At 39.8% G+C, this 24750-nt stretch overlaps 2 protein-coding genes across 2 annotated transcripts in view; both read right to left on the bottom strand.

The window, feature by feature from the left end:
- Nucleotides 1–24750, bottom strand: part of LOC134824344 (NAD(P) transhydrogenase, mitochondrial-like) — a 1149555-nt gene that overhangs the window by 112725 nt on the left and 1012080 nt on the right. The gene's annotated exons all lie outside the window — the stretch shown is intronic.
- On the bottom strand, nt 6871–10995 carry LOC134823920 (uncharacterized). The gene is made up of 2 exons (XM_063835517.1): nt 8698–10995; nt 6871–7134 (listed from the first exon to the last, which is right to left on the bottom strand). Exons 1-2 carry the CDS (start codon nt 10993–10995, stop codon nt 6871–6873), a joined length of 2562 nt encoding a protein of 853 aa, XP_063691587.1.

The following is a 24750-nucleotide window of genomic DNA, read 5'->3' as shown; positions in this document are numbered from 1 at the left end:
GCTCTAACCAGAGCCCTTTCGCTTGCAGTAGCGCGCGACCGCCGCGAAAACAAGCGCGTCACGCAGTACGTGTAGACACATGGTTATGTGAAGGGTACTATAGTGAAGCGACAGTGGGGGTCACCACGTGATACAAACTGTCTCGTGACTTTTTCAACCTGTTCTCTATCTTGTGCTTGTATTTACTTATCATGCTCAGAAGTTAGTTTAAGGATTATAAGTGCAGTGCTATAAAGTATGTTTTTATAGTATGTGTAGGATGGCAAGAGGTGGGAATTAGGAAGGCATGGTCATCACATGGCTTACTGTAAGGCTTGGTTGGGTTTAATTGACGATGTCAATTCATCGCAGCTCGGCGAGGCACAGTAGCGCATTTCGCCGATCTAGCAAGGAGAAACCTCATTGAGTGCGCGGCGCGGCACAGTAACGCATCGCGCTACAAGGTTTGGTATGCAGTTGGCCTGCTTTCCTCACAGGAGGAGCAAAGTGCAAAGAAACTGTCACAAACTGCTACTAACTAGGCTACAGACTGATACAAACTGGCACCAACTGCTACAAACTTGCACTGACTGCTACAAACTGCTGCTAACTGCTGCAAACGGCGCGCGAATGCGTGGGCGCGATTGCAGCAGTTAGATGCGCATCCTGTGTTAATCATACGGCAAGGGTAGTTCTTCTCTGGCTTGTGTGTTTTAGGGTTGACATAGTTGTACCTGGGCTTACAAAAGTCATCAGGTGTAACCCATTGGTAGACCTTTTCTGTTAAACCAGGCTCTTCATGATACTTTGCTATCCAATCTAATATTGCTAGCTTTGTAGCGTGCTCGGCTTCTTCTTTCTGAACAGTATCAAAGGTTTCTGCATCTAGGTGTTCTTTAACCCTCTTGATGTAGTCTTCTCAGTCTAAAAAGAAGTATTGTGATTTGTGAACTTTAGTCAGCTCGTCTGATGACAATATCTTTCCACTTTGCCATATCTGATAAGGCCTTTCTGGATTCTACTGGGATATTGTCAGGAAGCTTAGATCTGGTAGAACTGTTTGTTTGTAACAGGTCTTTTGTTACTCTCTCTATGTAAAGGTCTAAACAGTGGTTATTGCATACTTTTAAAGGCTTGGTTTCATCCGACTTAATGAGGGTTCTTTCCATACTTTTTATCGCTACTATGGTCGGAGGTGTTGCTTTTGGCTGGGGTTGTGACTTGTGTGTGCCAAAACATGCCCATCTAAGCTTGTAGGCGAACTGAAGAATGTTCAGTCTGAACTTGGAATAATCTGGTAATGCAGGTGTTGGTGCAAAAGATTTCTCTAGATAGAAGAGGAAGAGTTGGTGTGGTGTTACCTCTTGGATCTTGGTCGATAAGTTGATGACTGCGTGGCTCAGTTTGTTGGGATCTATTGTCTCAATAGATGGAACTTGTCCGTGTAGCTGAGCATGCTTGCTCGTCCTGTTTCTTCTTCTATTTGTGTGTGCCCTGTTCATCTTCTTTCTGCGATTGAAACGCCTTTTTTCTGCATGGGATTGTGGAAAGGGTGGTGTTTGGGAGCAACTTGTGTAACTGCAGTTGACAATATGCTGATCTCTATGCAGCTTGGATGCTTTTGATAAATTGGCTCTATCCTGTTCTCTGGTTAGTTGGATGTTCAGTAATCTTCTGTAAGATTGAAGTGAGCAGTGCTTTTCCAACTTAGCAAGATTGGAATGATAAATAGAACTTTGTTTGCCAGTCCAATTGTGGTGTAGTAGAGTATGAGGAGGTCTAGGATTCTTGAACCAGTAAAGTACGTGAGATTCTGGATGGAATCCTGGAGTGTGATGTCATGTATAGGGGAAACTGACTTCATCTGGTCTGCAATATATATTTATAACTCTAAAACTCTGGTCACAAGAGCAACTGCCTAAACGTGCAGAAGTGAAAACAAATACATAAAATACTAGCAATCCTTTAAATTCGCAATAAATAAATTCGTTCAATGTCATAAAATTCTTAAAACCACATATACGGCCCAGTAAATAATTTAATTGGTCTATAATAGACTACTGTATAAAATTCTCAATATAAACCTTTTAACAATAATAAATTAATTAAAAACACAACAACCTTTGGTGTGTAAGAATGATTAAACAATCTCATTTTGACACAAAATATATTTCATAATATTATTATAGTATATGCTATAATATTAAGGGGGCCGGGGGGGGTCTTCATCAAAATTCTCTCGAAATTGATTTTATAGTTGTTTCTGATAGAGGGGAGTGATATCTATCAGCTGCTTTTGGTCCCATGGAAAAATATTGTTCCTAGCCAAAATTATCGCCAGTCAAAGGTCAGCGCTTATGTGTAATTGTATTGCGCGAGCGATTTTCAATTGCGCGCCCTGAAAATCGAGTCTAAAAATCTATCTTCTCCTACATTTTTTGAGCAATCACCCTGAAACTTTTAGGATATGTTCTATAGATCATTTAGAAGATATCTGTCGAGCCGAATTTTGAGATAGGCCTTAGAAGATTTTTTATTCAATTTTGAAAATCTTGGACCTCATTTTTTTACGATTTTTCCAGGTCCAAGATTTTCAAAATTGAATAAAAAATCTTCTAAGGCCTATCTCAAAATTCGGCTCGACAGATATCTTCTAAATGATCCCTAAAACATATCCTGAAAGTTTCAGGGTGATTACTCAAAAAATGTAGGAGAAGATAGATTTTTAGACTCGATTTTCAGGGCGCGCGATTAAAAATCGCTCGCGCAATACAATTACACATGAGCGCTGACCTTTGACTGGCGATAATTTTGGCTAGGAACAATATTTTTCCATGGGACCAAAAGCAGCTGATAGATATCACTCCCCTCTATCAGAAACAACTATAAAATCAATTTCGAGAGAATTTTGATGAAGACCCCCCCCGGCCCCCTTAAAACTGTTTAGTTTAGTTCAGGTAACAGAATTTAACTGTAATAGCACCTCTGCTGTGTTATCCATTGTTGAGATGTAGCCATAATTTTGTCCGGTCTAACATTGAACCCGGCTCATGAAATATATGCTTCGTCCGGTCTAACATTGAACCCGGCTCACTAATCATAGGGATGGTGTAGTTATAGTAGTTGGAATATGATCAACTTTTTATGTTTTATCTCTATTCGAAGGAATTCTTCTGCATCCTTTATTATTTCAAGTGCCAAATCAAAGAACTTTCGTAGTCTGCTCCATTCACACAGTGGAGAAACAAATTTACTGCTTTTGAATCGGTGTAGAAATTCATTCATTATGTTGTTCGGATAGAACAGGCTTAGGAACAAGGAACTATTTGTACAGTAAACTACACTGTAGATGTCATCTGCTGAATCAGAGGCGACTAGAGTAACCTGGCTGGCGGTTTAGTAAGGTGTTCGGTATGTTAAATATGACTTATCATTGTTGAACAATTTTTTTCTCACTTTACCCACGTCGGGTAAGACGGGCATTCTCTGTTAATAACGGTTAATGGGGAGTAATAGGGTTACAATAGTACCAAATAAAACTCTGGGATAAAGGTGTTAATGAATAAAGTTAGTTAGTACAAGGTTAGATAACCCTACTTTACTAAGTTACTCTAACAAACTCTCACAGATGTTATTGGTGATCTTTAAAGATATTTGTGGTCACAATCCAAATCAATCAATAAAGTTCCTTTATAAATAATTTAACTGATCCCGTGATTTGGTAAGTTCCTTGAATTGTGAGTATCCTCAATAATACTTGTAGCTCTCTCAGAACTATACTGGTCACTCCTTACTAGTGCTTGGTTCTGCTCTCTCAGAGCTCACTGTTCACTCAAACTAATCCTCTGTCCTACTGCTACACTAGCATCCACAAACAACCTGAGGTAATTAAGCACTAATAATATGTAAGGAACATCCTCTCAGGAAGTACACAATCACAATGAAAACAGGAAAACAACAACTAACACACAATCCCATGTACCGGTTTCAAGTCGGACACTCTTTTACGTATAATTACTGATGGAGCTTAACTTCAACTTTTAAAGAAATATTGCAATCGTTCGCGTTGCAAGTGAAAATACAAATCTATTATACAGTTTCTACTTACCCGTACTTAATTGAGATCATACCTTTTACTAATAAGACTGACCCTATATAATTTCAGCATTGCAACCTGAATGTCATCTAGATTGTCCTCTGAAAGTTACTCAACTGTCCACTTACAACTTTACAAGAGGCAGCGGGTGAGCGGGAAGTTATTATATGGTGTTTCGTAAGTCTACAAGTATTGCTTTGGTAAGTAACTTTATTTCTTTATGTTATTTCACTTATTAACCTACAATTTATTTGTTTGTTTAAAATTTATGTTATGTCTAAAGCTTTTAAATACTACCTCTGAACTTGAAGAAAAGTTCATAATTAGTTCATAGTATCGAAAATGTGTCTCTCCACAGTCTCATTCGCTGGGTGTGTAAACTTTATTGCAACCTCAGTCTTACGTTTTTGGTAGTTGCTTTTGATTTCCTCTGTGAGACTTAACGCATTCTTCTTTACTGAATCTCCATACAGCTGCATAAATATAGCTTTCTTCCATTCATCGTCCATTTTCCCAAAATTTGCGAGAGCACAGTGTTTGAACTCTTCGAACAATTGCATTAGATGAATGGTCATTTCCATACTTTTCACACTCAAACACTGACAAACACTGGATACCATGTTTTGTTACAGGATTTCACCATAAAACCTAAATTATAAAAGATTAGTTGTTGAAGGTTTATCATCAACAAACTAACTTAATCTCTCAAGCGCTTTATTTAGATCTTCAGGGTCTTCTTCAACAATTCACAATGTTAGAACTGTTTAACATAAAATAACGGAAAGGGAAACGATGTCGTTAGTTAACATTAGGACTCTATAAAATAAGCTGACATTATAGTAACATAATAACGTAACAGTCTTTCTTCTATGTTTGAAAGTCTTTAGTTTCCTGTTGAACTCTCGACATCAACATTGCATAGTCGTGTCATCAAACCTTCTTTATATTTATGATAATTATGAATGAAATATATTAATTAATGAGGATTGTCCTCAGATCTGGATACAACTTCTCATTTAGTTTTTCGGGTTGCACTAAACATTTCTGTGTTTTACTAAACATTTCTGTGTTTTTAACCTCTGGGGTTACTGAAATTAAAAATGCGCAGTGATCTTCCTTTGGACTTCAGCTCTTCGAGTAGCAGTTCCTGTTCTGTCTGCAGCGTTTTCCTCTGTGGGGTTTTCCTCCTCCCTAGTCCTTACCGGCACTATTAACCCCTCCTCATATAGATGCTCATTTAAATTGACCGAAATAGGAACCGACCGCATTGGGGTTTTGGCTGCCGGACCGGATCTTGCCGGATTTTGCCGGACCGGAACCGGTGGTTTCAGATGGAAATATAAGGCAGCCGGATCTTGCCGGATTTTGCCGGATCTTGCCGGAAAATTTAAATTTATATTCTTATTTTTATACTTTTGTCATTATCATGTGGAATTACACAATAAAATAGTGTCTAACTAACAGTTTTCGTGCCCGACCTATATTTTCGATTAATTTTTAGCTAAGTTCAATTTTCAACCAAATAAAAGTCATAATTATGATAGGCATGCAGCAAGTTCATTAAAATTTCTTAATAGTATGATAATTTCACAATTGTAATAGTATTAGTATAGTAGAAATTTACATGGAAACAAATTAAAATATTGCATGTCAGAAAATAAAGTATAATCTGAGAAATGAGAATGTACAGCATAATCATTATAGAAGTATACGGCAGTTTTTGATTACGATAGAACTCTTTAAGTAGTATAAATTATAGAAACATATGATTTATACGCTGTAATTCAACATTCTCGGATTATACTTAAGAAATAGAAGTTTCTGTACATTTCCTGGTTTCAAATTGTATCTACCCTGTGTGACACGTTTAACAATTTTGAACTCTCTCTCGCTAGCGATAGATCCCATAGGAGCAGAAAGATATTTCCTGGCCACAGCGGCCACTAAAGGGTAATGCTCTTCATGAGCTTTCCACCAGGTGAATGGGTAATCGAACCAGTCGTCTGTGTGTTGGTTCTCCAGCTTTAGGGTGTGTTGATACTTAGATATCGTCGTCACCATGTTAGAGGTGGGTAACCAAGTAAAAGAACCAATTCAGATCATGGGAAGCTATAAATATAACAGGTTAATGATCAATCACAATTCAAATATAAACATACAACACTGACTGTGTAATATACATGGGTATGTAAAGTCAGTTACAATATTTGCTTTATTTGCTTACGTTCTTGATTTTACTCAGTGCCAACCGTACTTCATACTTATGGTTAGTCTGCTGCAGAGATAATGTGTTTCTACAAATGTTGCAAACATCAACATCAGTTTTTTTTGTGGCTACGGTTTTGTATAATACTGACTTGGGTCACGCCCATATTTTATAGTGTTTCTTATACAGGTAAATAGTGAAAATCGCATTTTTTCACATGATAGTGCCATTTCTGTGCTTTGAGACTTTCTACTCGAATATAAATGTGATGATAGCATTTCGTTTAAACATATTTTCAAGACTCTGTGACCACGCCCTGGTCGTGGACCACGCCCCTATTACTTATACACTTAAAAACACGAAAATCCCAGCATTTTAAATGATCGGATTGATTTAGAGCTTTGAGACTTTCTACTCGAATATAAATGTGATCCATGCATTTCGTTTAAACATGGTTCAACATTTCTGTGACCACACCCTATGTCCACACCCATATTTTTGTTACAAATTTGTACAATCAGTGTATTGTTTAAAGTAATGAATATAAAATCACACATAATTATAATATCTTTAAAACATCTATTTAAAACTACAAGAACTTCTTCAGATCTTTCTTTGTCTTCACGGGGAACTTGTTGTGATGTGAAGCCACCACCCTGCCCAGCTCCTGCCATGAGTCTTCGTCTCTTATCATCGCCCCGTTGAGGCGAGTGGATAAAGCTAAAGCCCGCTCGCAGGAATCTTTTAGAGGCACGAGATTCCGGAGGCTCCACTTGATATCTTCGTACTGAGGAAGAAGCCACCACTCATCTTTGGATAGGAAGGTGTGGGACTCCCCGAGTAGCTGGAACAACTGAGGTTGATCGAGGTCCCACGAAGTTACTAAGACAAGACTTCTCACTGACTTTAGGTAGATTAGGTTTCTTTATAGGTAGAGGTTAAGCTGGCAGCTTTCCTATTTTAGTTGCAAGGTATTCCTTCTCCCCGTCCGAGACTTTGTCCGAGAATAGGGCGATAGGTATCAACTCTTCGGAGAGGTACCACGTGTGGCGTTGTAGTATCGCACTTGTCTTCTTCACTTCTTTATTGGACAGCCTTCCAGGAACTTTTCTGAACTTCTGAAGAGATGAAAAGAGCGTGAGATCGTTGACTGCTGCATCTTCGAGGGATGGGGAAAGAAACCAGAACTCTATGTAGCATAGGGAACACAATCCAGGGGCTAAGAGGCGGACCTCTTAGTGTCCAGTAAAGGTATACCTCTACCATCAGCAGCAATATTGAGGGAATTTGTAGTTCGTACCCGCACCAAGTTTCCCGCCCCAGTACTGTCACAGTTCTGTACTTTTATTACAATTAACTATTTAGCACGGTTAAGCAATTTTCATTGTATTAGTTCAAATCCAATTTTCATTATATTCATTTATCCGAAAGTCTAAGGGCGGTTCCCGGGGCTGTCGACCCAGGGTGCCATGCTTGTGGTAAATGTTATGTTTGTAAGCAAAATTTCCTGTCCCCCTGTTCCAATTTTAGTAGTTACATACATGTTACATGGTAAGGTCTCCTCCTAGTCGTTGGAGTGGCCTGCATCACACACATCGCGTTGGCGGCGTAACATATGTCTCCACTGTACTCGGTTTGTAGCCAAAGCTTCTGTTGTGTTGTTGTCGATGTTTTCAACACCTGTAAACTTAGCAGCATCTTCGAGTACGCAGGACTTCCAGTTCTTGCGGGGTCTGCCCCTTGACCTCTTTCCATAATTTGGCTTCCAGTTCAACAGAAACCTCGGTAGTCTAGTGTCTGGCATTCTAACTACATGTCCATACCAACGTAGCCTGGCAGCACTGATGAAAGTCTCAACTGACTTGATGCCAGCCCTCCTAAGAACTTCTTCGTTGGTCACATGAAAGAACCATTTAATCCTAAGGATCCTTCTCAAGGAGGTTTGATGGAAAACCTCGAAGCGTTTCATCTGCTTTTTGGTGGTGTTCCAGACTTCAGCTCCATACAACAAGATGGTGAGGACAGCAGCCCTATAGATCCTGATCTTGGTTGGAGTCTTTATAGTTCTGCTATTCCAAATGTTCCAGAGCTGATGAAAGGCGCCATTAGCCTTCTGGATACGGACATCCAGGTCCTTGTTGATTGTCCCATCCCCACTGATAGTTGCACCCAGGTAGACAAAGTTGCTAACCTGCTCGACGGGTTCACCCTCAACCGACAGCTCAATACAATCATCCTTGATGAAAGGTCGCTGGGAGGCGCACTTGCTTACAGCCATGCATTGGGTCTTCTTTGCATTTATTCTGAGCCCAGCGTAGGAGCTGTAATGAACTAATAGATCAGTTGACTCCTGTAGGCCTTCCCCTGAGTTGTCCATAATAGCCATGTCATCAGCATAATCGGTGTCCAGAATGACCTTTTCCTCGACCGTCTTCATCTCTTTCTGCAGCACTGCGCCTTGACTGATGATCTTGTTAGTCTCAGCCAGAAATGCAGAGAAGTTTAGGCAGAAATTAAAGACAGGAGGTGCTTGAATGTCACCCTGACCTGTGCCTGAGTTAACATCAAACCAGTCTGTCAGCTCCCCATTAATCCTCACGGCACTCATGGTACCCCCAAAAAATGACTGAAATATTCTGACATATTTTTCAGGCAGCCCATAGTGTCTCATACTGCACCAAATAAAGTCCCTTCTGATGGAATCGAACGCTGCCTTGAAATCGACAAAATTTATGTAAAGAGGAATGTTAAACTCAAGACAGTTATGAATAATAGTTCGGAGAGAATAAATCTGATCAATACATGAGCGGTTCTGTCTAAATCCGCATTGATTCTCCCTGAGAAGACACTCCATACCAGCATGTAACCGCTTAAGAAGAATCATCTGAAAAAGCTTGGATGCTGTAGACCTTAATGTGATCCCTCTGTTGTTCCCGCAGACTGAAGTGTCTCCTTTCTTCCCAATAACAATGATCACACCCTTTAACCAATCTTCAGGAACAGTCTCTTCTTCCCACACTTTCTTGAATAGAGACTCTAGTTGATCAACTAGAGCACTAGCACCATACTTCAGTTGCTCGTTAGTTATCCCGTCCACTCCTGGGCTTTTGTTGTTCTTAAGCTTTGTCAGGGAATAACTAATCTCGTCTCTGGTGGGTGGTCCATCCGAACAAGAGAGAGAGTTAAAGTGGGGTTGAGGTGGTACTGTATCAAGGTCGGCAAGGTCGACACTTGATAATGGAGGGTTCAGAAGTTCAGTAAAGTGCTCCTCCCACCTATCCCTCTGCTGTTGGGGATCCGTGATCTTCCTACCGTCCTTGTCCCGGACACAGGATGCTTGAGGCTTCTTGTTCTTACCAGAGATCTTCTTGATCTTTGCCCATACCTCACGCTGCTGACCTTTGCTCGCTGCTTCCTCAAGATCAGTAGCTACTCTAACTGCCCAGTTATTGTCGTCTAGCTTGCTGCTTTTCTTGACTAACTTATTAAGTTTAGAATACTCTGACCTGTTAGCGTCCGAGTTTGGGTCTTTGCGCTTAAACTGTGCCCGCTGAATCAATAAATCCTTGGTCTTCCGTGACAGGTGTTGCTCCTTTGCCTTCCGGGGTCTTTTGCCTAGTACCTCCAGTGAGACATCAGTGACGGTCTGTCTGAGATTACGCCACATATCCTCGAGGTCGACCTCACTATCCAGACTTGCAAATCGGTTTTGAAGAGCCACATTGTACTCTGTAACCGTAGTACTATCCCTCAGGCGCTCAATGGCAGGCACATTGGGCCTGTTGGCGTTGATCTTTGTCACTGACTGAAGTTTGATTTTCAGCAGTCCTAGAACCAGATAATGATCGGAGCCGATGTCTGCCCCGCGACATACCCTAACATCAAAAAGTGACTGACGAAACCGCTTTCCAATGCAGATATGATCTATCTGATTGACGGTGAGCCCGTTGGGGGACCGCCATGTTCCCTTGTGAATGTTCTTGTGCTCGAAGAGAGTTCCCCCGATGACAAGCTGGTTCGTCGCACAGAAATCCACAAGTCTTGTCCCGTTGTCATTTGATGAGCTATGGAGTGATTCCCCACCGATGACCGCTTCACTTCCATATCTGCCTGATGTTACTTTTGCATTAAAATCGCCGAGCAGTAACTTGATATCGTGACGAGGTAGCCCATCAAATGTATCTGTGAGTGTCCTATAAAACTTATCTTTCTCACTCTCCTCTGCACCCTCAGTTGGAGCATAGGCCACAACAACAGAGATGTTGATTTGCTTACTATGCAGCCTAGCAGTTAAAACCCGCTCCGATGTGGGAGTGAACGATATCAGGGAGTTTCTGATTCGTTTTGAAAGACTGAGACCGACTCCCTGTCTCTTGATCCCGTCGACTCTACCGGAATGGATGAGTAGACTGCCATTGTCCAGTAGAGTGGTGCCAGATCCAGGCATGTGAGTCTCGGTGATCCCCAAAAGATCCAATCTGTACTGATCAATGTTTTGACTAAGTTGGTAGAGCTGTGTAGATGAGCTGACAAGAGATAGAACGTTCCATGTTCCAAAACGTAAAAACTGTTTGCAATAATTTACTGGATTGGATTTGTTGGAAGCAGGGTCAACATGGATGATCTGTTGACTAATAAATCTGGTCGGATGACGAGTACCCCCTCTTCTCATCAGGCGACTGGGGTCCCGTAGGCTTTGCCCAGCCTCCGTCATGCTGGAACCATCCGTCCTTGAATTGGAAGTAGCACTCCGTCCATTTGATGTGTGTGTTGTTTCAGTAGCGTTGTTATTTGAGGTGGAAGGGATGCTGGCCCTTCGCACCCGATGAACCGCATGCAGTCCTAACGAGACAGATGTCCCGGTTATATTTTTCGACCTGTACTGGTCTAGAGCCGCAGTGTTCTGTTACCGTTCACCTGTTTTAACTGGAATCACCCAGAACAGGCTACTAAGCTTAACAGTGGCACCTCGAGAAGGGTGTGGCTCTTCACCACGCACTACGGATCTTGGGCTCGGAGAGGTTGTGTAAGACACTTCACGAGCCCCTGGAGTTTGGAAAACCCCTTAACCACCACCATTTTAGTAGTCACCATTCTAAACAAGTTTTCCCTATAACTAAGTATATATCTTGTCAGAGTTATAACCTCATTTATTTAATGGAGTGTAAGACTTGTAAACAGTCGTATGTCTGTTATACTACCTCAAATCTTCCTAAGAGATTCTCTAACCATAAGAGTCACATAAAGAAAGGTATAAGAAGTTGTAAATTAGTTAACCATTTTTTAGATATTGATCATGATTTAGATTTTAGTACCATAGCCTGCTATAATTCCTCACTTAGTAAGCACCTTTCTGTCATTATAGTAGACGCTTTAGTATTTGAGCCTAATATTAGTAAAGCAGACAAAGAAAAGGCTATGGAAGCTAGAGAGGGGTTCTACCAGACCCAATTGAAAACCCTTGAACGGTTTGGGGGTATGAACACCCTTGATAGTAACCATCTACTTTTTAAATCTGCCGGAGCTTAGTTTTAGTTTTAGTATATTTTGTAGATTTTATTTAGTTATACCATTATTCCAGAGACGTGCATATTACATTTTTTACTTAAGTATAAATTTTACAGGTTTTTGTTGTGATTTTAAGTGATTTTCCGAGAATCAGTTATCAGTATTTAGATAAGAGATAAGATAAGAGTACATTTTTAACAGCTTTCAGTTTCTTTTTCTAAATTTCAGTTCATCAGATTTTCCCACTGCTTTTAGTTTGTATTTATTCTCAATTGTATATGATTCGTATTTGTTGTAGTTACTTTAATGATATAATTTCTCAGAATTGATGTAAATAAACGATGCAAAGACTTTCGAAGATCTAATCACAACCGCTTTCTTTTATTGTGTAGAAGTCCAGCCATGAAATATATATATATATATTTCGTTGCTGTACTCCTACACATTAAAAATCGGTGTTGATTAGATCTTCGAAATTCTTTGCATCATTTATTAAACATCTTTATCTGAGATTAAATTGTTCTAAAAGCAACTGGAATATACACAAATCTTTAAAATAACTTACAAACTAGGAAAGGAAAACAAATCTTAGGAAGACGTACAAAACTATGTGACTTAAAACGGTACAAAACTAAAACATACTGAGTAATAATCAAACGAAAAGAATGGTTGAGTACATCTTATCTAATCTATTAAAAATTAGTTTCTCGGAAAAAGCTAGATTTCTCTGAATCAAACAGTAAAAATACTTAAATAGTAATGAATATAACACGTCTCTGATAGCAATATTGTAAACTAAACACGGGTTTATAGGCTAAGATCATGTTAAATAAAATAAATAAACTAAACACTAAGCTCCAGCGGATTTAAAAAGGATGTGGTTACTATCGAGGGTGTTCATACCCCCATAACGCTCAAGGGTTTTCAATTGGGTCTGGTAGAACCCCTCTCTAGCTTCCATGGCCTTTTCCCTATCTGCTTTACTGATTTCCGGTTTAAATTCTAGAGCGTCCACTATAATAACAGAAAGGTGCGTACTAAGTGAAGAGTTATATTAGGCTACTGAACTAAAATCTAAATCATGATCAATATCTAGAGAGTGATTTACTAACTTACAACTCCTGATACCTTTCTTAATGTGGCTCTTATGATTAGAAAATCTCTTAGGGAGATTAGAAGTAGTATATCCTACATACGACTGTTTACAAGTTCTACACTCCATTAAATAAATAAGGTTATTACTCTGACAAGTTATATATTTAGTAATAGGGAAAACTTGTTTGGAATGGTGACTACTAAATTTGGAACAAGGGGACAGGAAACTTTGCTTACAAACATAGCATTTTCCACAGGCATGGCACCCTGCGTTGTCAGCCTCCCGAACAGCCGGCAATATTGCAGCGTCTGCTTCAAGAAATTGACTAGCAGTGGCTTCTCCCTCTCTATCACTGCTTATAGTTCCACTAGCACGATACTTATTGTGTACAAGCATGCCACCGATAGTTTGATTCTTTCGGTGACTTACAAATACACTGTCAGCACGTACTAGCTTCTTCAAGGCTGGATCGAGATTAAGAAGGTGCTTATACTTGTGAATAATGCTCCCCATGTTGGGAAGTGCTGGATTCTGATCCATCACCATGGGTATTAGACAAGTAGTCGTCTCATCCTTATTTTTAGGGGCATACAAGTTTTTCATATTGGCTATATCACTAAATTTGTTGAAAGCATCGTCTACAATACTAGAATGGTAACCACGGGCTACAAGGTAACCAGTATATACCTCCCTTTGCTCTAAGAAATTAGTGTCTTCACTATTGTTCTGCCTCACTCGCCTCTCCACACCATAGGGTATGTTTTTGAGAACATGGCTCCTATGACATGAGGTGGGGATGAGATAGCAGTGGGTGTCACTGGGCTTAGAGTAAAGTTTGGTATGAATAACATCGCCAACAGCATAGACATAGCTGTCCAAAAACTCAACACCATCCTTAGAGTAGTCGTAAGTAAACACAAGGTCCGGATGGATACTATTGAGCCATTCCATAAATTGTAGAAGCTCCTCAACAGTACCAGGCCAGGCCATGTATATATCGTCACGCAACCTACCCCAGAATGCTGGTCTGTGTATATATATATTATATGGACACGTTCATTTGAGTTTGAGGATATTGGTAAACAAAAATAATAGCGTTTTTGACGATAGTGGCTTAATTTTGACATCTATTAACCTAGCACGTTCAGAAGTTCTGAACATTAGCCACGTAACCCATACTCCCATATGCACCGCTCAGAAAGAAAATCTATTGTTGTTAGGCACTATAATGTTTCAAAAGTCACATTTTGTGTGACTTAGTTAACTGCAGTTGTCTAATTATCATTCCTTGGTCTGAAATATAGTAAATTAGGTCAATCTAACAATTATGATACAAAATTGGTTAATGGGCACGGATCGAACGGTTACAAGGCAATATTTGGGTAACTTTGTCACACTCATGATACCATACCTCTATTCTACTGTGAGGTGTCCTAAAAACCCTTTCAACTCATTATTTGATGGTTGCTCTACCAATCATAGCCCTAAAATATTTTGTTTTGAATAGTTAACTAATACAGGCACTCGGTTACTGGGAAATGAGGTTAATTCTGTCACAATATATGGAATTTAAAATTTTGGGCGAATTATTTATATCTGATTTTGGTTTGAAAGGCGGGAAAATTTTATATGATGACAATGTAGTTGATGCAAGTTAAGATCAGTTGATGTTAACATTGTCACAAAAAATTATACGAAATCGTAAATAGATTAAAAACAATGATTATAGAATGAAATAGTCTCTTATAATAACTCTTATAATAACTCTTATAATAACTGATGTGACAAAGTAAACATGTCTTGCCCCTATTTTGAAGATCTATATTCTATACCTCTATTAGAATATTGTCCAGAACATCAGAGCTTAAGTTTAGCAATTTTAGGTTAAATTTGTCAAAGTCACTAAAAATGTGACAAAATTAACTTTTCATGCCCCAACAATTTCAAGATAGTGTGTAAAAATTAGCATAGGCTGCTTTATTACCTATATAAATCAATCCAAACTACAAAAAATATATGTTAATGTGATGACGATTACCTAACTCTTATAATAACTGATGTGACAAAGTAAACATGTCTTGCCCCTAATTTGAAGATCTATAACTCTATTAGAATTCAACATTCTTTCAGAAACGATTGGAAGAATATTGTCCAGAACATAAGAACTCAATTTTAAAAATTTAGATTAATTTGGCAACGACATTGAAAATGTGACAAAATTAACTTTCCCTGCCCCAACAGTATCAAGATAGTGTGTTAAAATTGGCATAGGATTTATTACAGGTATATCAAAGTATTAATCGATCCAAACTACGAAAAATATCTTTTAATCTGATGACGATTACCTAACTCTTATAATAACTGATGTGACAAAGTAAACATGTCTTGCCCCTATTTTGAAGAACTATACCTCTATTAGAATACTATGTAACTTTATCATCAAAAAAATTTCGATAAACTAGTTATTTTACCAGCAAGGAGCTAACAGAGTTATAATAATTTTTTGTGACGAAATTACCCTATTTTTGACCATGTAGCGGTAGTTTAATTGTGACACTGTTAACATATTATCACCTGATAATGATTTATGTGACTGGTGCATGGTACTAGCAGTGTTGTTTGATCCATAGTACGTATAATATAAGGGGTTTAAGCTGGTATATCATTATTTGTTCAATTTCACACATGTTCAGATATCATCAAGATTATGTGACAAAGTAAGCTTGGTTGTGCCTTCTGTGTTTTAATTCCTTACGACTATATGATATAATAACAATTCCCAGCACTTCCAGGCCATCAAATAAACTTACACTACTCAGCATTGCTTATCAGGGTGCCCTAAACATTCATCACATATTTTCTTTAATGTGTGACAGAGTAAACCTGAATGCACCATCTAACGAAAAAAGTCGTCAAATATGTAGATAATGGTCATATGTACCCATCCAATCAACTGGACACTCAAAAATTTGGTCAAAAACGGCAGCAAGGGGTCCATATTTACTCCGTCACATGTTTATAGTGTGACAATGTAACCATTTCCGTGCCGGCCGTATTTAAGCGATATCTTATCACCTGATTAAGATATCGTTATGTGACAAAGTTAGCCTAGAGGATGAGACGATTATCCTAACCATCAAGGGTTTGTGTAATTTCATATTGTGACAAAGTCAACTACACTGTGCCTTTTAATATGGTCACTTATATTTACCAATATCCTCAAACTCAAATGAACGTGTCCATATATATTGTATTCATTATAACTCATGATTTGGAAAAACTTAACTCATGAACTCGAGACTCTAGGTTACTGAGCTATATTATTATATCGTGTATAATTGCCGGGAAGGCTGTTAATTTAGGATACAGTTTTTGTGGCACTTATCTCAGTTTGTTCTTTTGTAGTTGTTCTCACACAGCTGAGTAAAAGTTTTTCAACTTAAAAGCAGTGTTTATAATTCAATGTATTATTATTATATTAGTTCAAATCCAACACCGTTATGTGCCCTATATATAGCGGGGTAAATATATTAAACACATTTGAGCATTTGTTCGGGCCAGTCATTAACCTTAAAACTGTTCTTTAGTAATCAGTAATACCAATTTCTCACAGACTTTATATCGTTTTCAACCTCTTCTTCAAAACCGTTGGAAATTAGACTCGAGTATATGGGAGAGTTAGAATTAACCCAAATATCAGGGACACGAATGACTACTCCAGGATTTAAGAAACTAAACTTTCAACACTGAAAACATTTAGATTCTTGCCAAATATATTTCGATTGTAGTCATCTCCAGTGACATTGAACCTAAAAACTGTTAAAAGGTTAGTGAAACTCAAGCCGTATCGAGTATATTTCAACGGCTAAATTTCATGAAACGTTAACATTTAGAAACACCTTTGCTCAGGGCACCATTATGCATCTTAAACTTCCTACTGCAGTTACACAGATTACACATTTCCTCCTTTAATCCGGACAATAGATAACGTTACCTAACTATTCCATCAGTGTTTCGTTCAGGATGTTACACTCAAATAGATAATGGTGGATAACGTGTAAATGGGAATAGCGATTATCAATTTGAGTGTGTGAATGCTGAATATTAGTGTTCGGTTTTGTGTGTGCTACATCCTGAAATAACGGTAAAATTTCGTTCTGGTTAATATATTCGAACTATTTTGAGTGTAGCTATTCGGAGGCAAGGTATAAAAGTTATCGCACACTTGATTACAATTGTCATTTGAGATAGCAGTTGAATTCATTAAAACGAAGAGAAAAGATAACGGTAAACTAAAAAATTGTTTAAATCTCAGCCATTATCAATGCAAAATTGAAAGTTGTATTTAATTCGATTTTACATATTCAATTTAATTACACAGTGGTTATTGCAAGGAAATAATAATAAATAAGCTTTAGAAAAGAAGACGGTTAATGGTTATTCCGATCTATTAACTTCATTTTGTAATGTAAAAATAAGTGTATCAGCGTATTCGTGTATTCTCGGTTTCTGTTCTTCTGACATTATACACTTAAAACTCAAATGCAAATATAAACCAGCCATGATACAAATTAAAATACTAACAATAAAGTTCCGTAATTCTAGGAATGCTACACTAAATACTTGGGCTGCCTAATGAATTATATGATCTGTCATATTATGTTGCTGTAAAAGTTTTTGTCTAGTTAATCAATCCGCAATCGCCAGCGGCGCTCATGAATGTAGTGGTAGAAAATTCTGTCACAATTTAAATTCATTCAATATATAATCCGTAAGAATTTTTTGGTAAGTTACATTCGGTCAGTTATATAAAAATTGCAGATAAGTTAATTGTCAAGTTCAGTAACTATTTCTCCGTTTACATCGGAATTTTACTTTTTTTGTGTGTCGTAGAGGACTGAGAACTCTATCTAGTCTAAAGGACTGAGAACTCTAGAGGACTGAGAACTCTAGAGGGCTGGGAACTCTAGAGGACTGAGAACTCTAGAGACTAGAGGACTAAGAACTCTAGAGGACTAAGAACTCTAGAGGACTGAGAACTCTAGAGGACTAAGAACTCTAGAGGACTAAGAACTCTAGAGGACTGAGAACTCTAGAGGACTGAGAACTCTAGAGGACTGAGAACTCTAGAGGACTGAGAACTCTAGAGGACTGAGAACTCTAGAGGACTGAGAACTCTAGAGGACTGAGAACTCTAGAGGACTGAGAACTCTAGAGGACTGAGAACTCTAGAGAACTGAGAACTCTAGAGGACTGAGAACTCTAGAGGACTGAGAACTCTAGAGGACTGAGAACTCTAGAGGACTGAGAACTCTAGAGGACTGAGAACTCTAGAGGACTGAGAACTCTAGAGGACTGAGAACTCTAGAGGACTAAGAACTCTAGAGGACTGAGAACTCTAGAGGACTGAGAACTCTAGAGGACTAAGAACTCTAGAGGACTGAGAACTCTAGAGGACTGAGAACTCTAGAGGACTGAGAACTCTAGAGGACTGAGAACTCTAGAGGACTGAGAACTCTAGAGACTAGAGGACTGAGAACTCTAGAGGACTGAGAACTCTAGAGGACTGAGAACTCTAGAGACTAGAGGACTGAGAACACTAGAGGACTGAGAACTCTAGAGGACTGAGAACTCTAGAGGACTGAGAACTCTAGAGGACTGAGAACTCTAGAGGACTGGGAACTCTAGAGGACTTCGAATTGTCTCAGATTTCTTGGCAGAGGAAGTTTGTTCCAGTATGATCTTAATCTGGTTCTTTTGCGATAGTGTAAACGCGATAGCTGGCGCTAGATAGTGCTAGATAGCGCTATTTAACACCAGCTTTAACACTAGCTAACGCAAACTATACATTTTCGATAACTAGCGCTAGTTCTACATCTAAGTTCTGCATTGAAGAGTACCAACATGATCCCCAACTTCCATAAGCCGCAACTGGATTCCAGAATTGAACACAATACTCTAAATGTGGTCTTATCAATGCTTTGTAGATAGCCATCAAGTATCATCACAGATTTCTCCCTAATTCTCTAAATCATGGGAGTACAAAAATCTGCATAAACCGTTTAAGAGTCCGTCTTCGTATATAAGTATAGTTGGAATGTATAATGTATATAATCCCTCGTGGAATTTAGTTGGAATGTATGCCTGACTCCATACCATCTGTAGTAACCAGCTATTTACGATCATAATCAGTATGGATGATTCGTCTTGTGTAGAAAATTTGTAACACGGAATATCGTGTCGGAATCGAAAATAATGAGGTTCTGGACATGCAGTGATTCCATAAACAGTCAGACAATGTATATGTACACCGTATATCAGATTAGCTTCCTTTGTATCACATCACTTAGTGATGTGATAAACAGTCAGACAATGTATATGTACACCGTATATCAGATTAGCTTCCTTTGTATCACATCACTTAGTGGAACAGATATGTGGATACAAATGGAAATGTGATCTGAATAAGGTTATCCAAGCTTAGCAAGGTTATCGGATCCCAATTGGTGTGATCGGATGTAGAGGCGTAAGAAACAAGAAGAATAACTTAGCAAGCTTGTTAGCTGACAAGAAGAGTATAAATAGATAAGTCAGTTGTCTATGATACCACAATACCACAATAAGTTCAACATCAAATCCCTCCACCTCATTGATGAACCTACCGCTATATTCCGTTCCAGTGCCTCTACCAGTTCCACAAAGAAGTTCCACCACCAGTTCCACAAAGACGTTCCACTACCAGTTCCACAAAGACGTTCCACCACCAGTTCCACAAAGACGTTCCACCACCAGTTCCACAAAGAAGTTCCACTACCAGTTCCACAAAGAAGTTTCACCACCAGTTCCACAAAGACGTTTCACCACCAGTTCCACAAATGACCCCTTTGAAGATCCTGGCATCCGCAATTCCTACTCCCTCAGTAACACAGCTCCCTCAGCTCAGCAAACCCGTTCACCAGGTCCAACGACGATGTCTCGATCCCCAAATCCGAACCCTTCTTCAGTTGCCTATCTAAAACTAAGAACCCCTTCAATCCGTCCCTTTGAAGAACATCTTCCTCGATGTTCCTCCTTCAAACCTTGACCAATAACGAGGTCTAACACCTGTGGTTGGAATTCTCGGAAACTGGAAGGCTCGATATGTACACCAAGCAGTTAAAAATCTGTCAATCAACCAATCGTTGGTACGACGATATTATCATAAACTCCTATTCTATAATGTGTCGACAGCACAAGAGATCAAACTTCCTCTACCAAGACACCTGTCTGACTAGTTCGTACAATCCTGGAAAAAGTCTTATGAGCGCCGATCAGAAGTTTATACAGATTTTCAACCCTTACAATACACATTGGTTCTGTGTTTCATATGCACCAACCTTTGTCGATGAACCCCACGTTGTCGAGCTGTTTAACTCGATGAAATCTCTTGAAACTCTGTCGTCTGTCCGTGTTTTGGATGTGACAACAAGTCAGCTTGTATTACGGCTCCGTAATACAAATATCTGATCACAAGAGTGATCAGATATTAAATGTCAGCAACAGCAAAAAAATTATGATTGTGGTCCCTTTGCTTTAGGGTTTCTCTGGGCCCTTTCTGAGGGATCCCACCCCCTTCAATATGATCACTCGCGTGGACCTATGATCAGACATAAGGTCATGCAAAGTTTATATTAACACATTCAAGGAATACAAGGAATACAAGGAATACAAGGAATACAAGGAATACAAGGAATACAAGGAATACAAGGAATACAAGGAATACAAATTTAAAATCTTAAGCTACAATAGTAACTGTTAAGATAATAACAATATCATAAGATTTGAATTTATTATATTAATTATATAACTTAAACTAAAGTGAAAAATAAAGATTTTGACAAAAAATATTTTGTTTACAGTCGCCTTGGTAATGCTGTAATGCTTGAGCCAGGCCACTTTGCACTCGTTGTTGCGCGAAAAGAAACAAAAGCGCTGGTACAGTGATTTTCAGTGTTCATGTACTGGCCAGAGAGTCGACGAATTTCTTGCGCTTGTTAAAACACGTAGTGGCAAATCTAGCAACGACTCTCGTGAGGTGGACTTGACTTTCATTCGTGATTAATTCAATGATTTCACTGTTGTTGCTGATGAATTTGAGGACGTTTAATATTTTAATCATCCTTCTGAACAGAAGATGTTATGTTTGTTATTTCACCAAACTTCTGTTACCTAGCAATTAGGTAATTATCACTTGTAATGAAACCATTTCTGCTATTTTTAGTAGAGAAAGTCAGCAATAAGAGGTACGTCCGAGTGTGCTACACTGCTACTAGTAGGCACATCACGTGCTGGCGGAAGTTATTCAAATGACGGTATTTAAGCCGATAATAAAATGGGATGTTCATAGACTAGATCGTCTGATATAACCACGTGGCGAGACGAGCTACAGCTACAAACATCTGGGTGCTCTATGTCATTATTGGGATACAATGAAGCCAAGCCCTCGGGTCGGATGCAATATGCCCTCAAATCCATTTCTGACTCACAATTACATCCCAAACTAAACATAGTCTCGTAAAACATGATTGTACCAAAAACCTGCGTCCTTTTGTGGCTTTATTGGCCAAGACCTACCCTACTTCACTATTATATGTTTACTGAATCTATCGTAAAGAACAAAAACTGTGAATTCCACTGCTTTCAATTGTCGGCAACCTGTCAACTGTGCTCTCTAGCAGTATCATCCTACAGACATTTCGTGACTACACAATATACATACAACGAAAGCCCACCAACAATAAGTTGTAAATTGTGAAGAGTTTATACTGTATACAGTAACCTCACACCAAGAAATTCTAAAAATCTGGATACTCGGCAGGATTATTAGGGCAGAATTGGAAAAATCAAACAACCTTACATCAGTTCTAGACATACAGTGATTCCCAAACTTGGTTTGAGTGGTCCTAGGACCAATATGAACTACTTCCGACCAATTTTGAACCATTCTGAGCACTTTGAGGAGAATATTCATTTTCGTTCATTTCCGTTCATTCCATGAACCTGGATAATTTTGTTTGGCTTTTGATGGCTCCTAGGCCTAGCTTCGAACTATATATCCATCTTAGAAAACCGAATTGAGGCTTCCCATCACTCAAATACAGCCAATACTTTGATGTCCCCATGTTCCCAAAATGGTTCCGAAAATCAAAATTGGAACCACCCTCACATCGGTTTTAGACATGCAGTGATTCTCAAACTTGGTTTGAGTGGTCCTAGGACCAATATTTACTCTTTCCGACTAATTTTAAACCATTCTGAGCACTTTGAGGAGAATGTTCATTTTCGTTCATTTCTGGTCATTCCATGGGTAATTTTATACGACTTTTGATGGCTCCTAGGCCTAGTTTACGGCTATATCCATCTTAGAAAACCGAACTGAGCCTTCCAAGCACTTACAACCAATACTTCGATGTCCCCATGTTCCAAATTTATGGATTCGTCTACTGAAAATAATTGTGGAAATTGTATGGAACGCGCACCGTCTAATATCTCAGGATCTATAGCGTCGCGCGAAAGCTAAGCACGTGTTTTTACGTACGTAATTAACTGCTATCTGTATTCTTAACCCGTCGTCGGTATAATGACAGGTTGAACTTGGTACTTGGTACTTGGTACAGTCGTAAGTTTATAATACATACGTTTATTGTCATAAGTTTATTGCGAATTAACCTTTTAATATGTTTCCACCATGTACAGTGTACACTGTACATTTCCACCATGTAAACAGTAACAGAAACGGAGAATTTATTCTGGTTAAAGCATGTAACAGCTCGAATATCTCGCTGTATTGACATTACATTTAGAGTTTTTATCTCAATCAACCAAACTCAGCTTACCTCCCACGTTTATCCGACATACTTAGTACACGTGTAACGACAGTGAGTTTTCAAATTTACTATATAAGTTGTATTGCTGAATGTTTTCAGTACCATAAACATGGGCTTGCTTCAGGGTTTGGGGGGGGGGGGGGGGGGGGGGGTGGCGGCAGGGGGCGACTGTCCCCCATAAAATCTTGCCAAGGGGCGGAAAGGGGCCAACATGGTTAGGCTCATTTGGCAAAACCGCCATTGCATTATCCAAAGTTAAACGGGAGGGGTGTACTGCTGGTTGGCGACATCAATAATAGTAAAACGTTTCTTCACTCTGAAGATCCGGCCAACAGTGTCGTAGACATCCTTCTCTTTCACTATGTCAGGAATGCTCTTGGAGGAAACAAATTCCACTCCAGCTCGTCTGCAGCGGGCCATCATTCCAGCTGATGTGTCGAACATAACACCTGAGGGGGAGGGGGGTGTTAACACTGTTAACATGTGATATTATCACGTGATTAAGCTCTGTCTCAATGGCTAAGATGAACAATTTATCAAAGTTAAGAAGTTCAAGCGCAACTGACTTGCAGAAATTTAAGCAGGCACATATATGCATAAGTCGCTACGACATAAAATGATCTAAAAACATCCCCAACAACTTACCCCTGATAGCCTCGTTAACAACCACAGTCCTGAAGCCGTGTCTAGCAGCACCTAGCGCCGTGAACCCGACACAGAAGTCAGTAGCAATACCACAGACCACCACGTCAGTGACCCCCTTCTCCAGGAGCATGTTGTAGAGTGGGGTGTGGGGTGTGTCACCGTTATCCCAGACCACCACGTCAGTGACCCCCTTCTCCAGGAGCATGTTGTAGAGTGGGGTGTGGGATGTATCACCGTTATCACAGACCACCACGTCAGTGACCCCCTTCTCCAGGAGCATGTTGTAGAGAGGGGTGTGGGGTGTGTCACCGTTATCCCAGACCACCACGTCAGTGACCCCCTTCTCCAGGAGCATGTTGTAGAGAGGGGTGTGGGGTAGTGACCCTCTTCTCCAGGAGCATGTTGTAGAGTGGGGTGTGGGGTAGTGACCCCCTTCTCCAGGAGCATGTTGTAGAGTGGGGTGTGGGGTGTGTCACCGTTATCACAGACCACCACGTCAGTGACCCCCTTCTCCAGGAGCATGTTGTAGAGTGGGGTGTGGGGTGTGTCACCGTTATCACAGACCACCACGTCAGTGACCCCCTTCTCCAGGAGCATGTTGTAGAGTGGGGTGTGGGGTGTGTCACCGTTATCACAGACCACCACGTCAGTGACCCCCTTCTCCAGGAGCATGTTGTAGAGTGGGGTGTGGGGTGTGTCACCGTTATCACAGACCACCACGTCAGTGACCCCCTTCTCCAGGAGCATGTTGTAGAGTGGGGTGTGGGGTGTGTCACCGTTATCACAGACCACCACGTCAGTGACCCCCTTCTCCAGGAGCATGTTGTAGAGTGGGGTGTGGGGTGTGTCACCGTTATCACAGACCACCACGTCAGTGACCCCCTTCTCCAGGAGCATGTTGTAGAGTGGGGTGTGGGGTGTGTCACCGTTATCACAGACCACCACGTCAGTGACCCCCTTCTCCAGGAGCATGTTGTAGAGTGGGGTGTGGGGTGTGTCACCGTTATCCCACACCCTTCTCCAGGAGCATGTTGTAGAGTGGGGTGTGGGGTGTGTCACCCAGAAGCCACTGTAACTTTTTTTTATTGAAATCTTTCAAATCGATCAATTACATACAAATTTACACAATGAATAAACAACATTAAATTTTCTAAAAAAAGTATAAGACTCCGATAAAATCAGATTTTCTAGGACAAAATGTATGTAATCAAAGGACCTGAGGGTCACCAAAACACAGATGTTGAGAGAAAAATGCGCCTCCTGCAGTATGGGCCCACTGTAACTGTCTACACAGCATTTTATTCCTGGAGAGAAACACGGCGGTTAGACTTTGCAGAGTGAAAAAGGGAGAAAT

The sequence above is a fragment of the Bolinopsis microptera genome, chromosome 12 (assembly GCF_026151205.1).
Source record: "Bolinopsis microptera isolate Bmic1 chromosome 12, MBARI_Bmic_1.0, whole genome shotgun sequence".
NCBI classification, from domain to species: Eukaryota; Metazoa; Ctenophora; class Tentaculata; order Lobata; family Bolinopsidae; genus Bolinopsis; species Bolinopsis microptera.
This window is presented reverse-complemented; position numbering and strand designations above follow the sequence as displayed.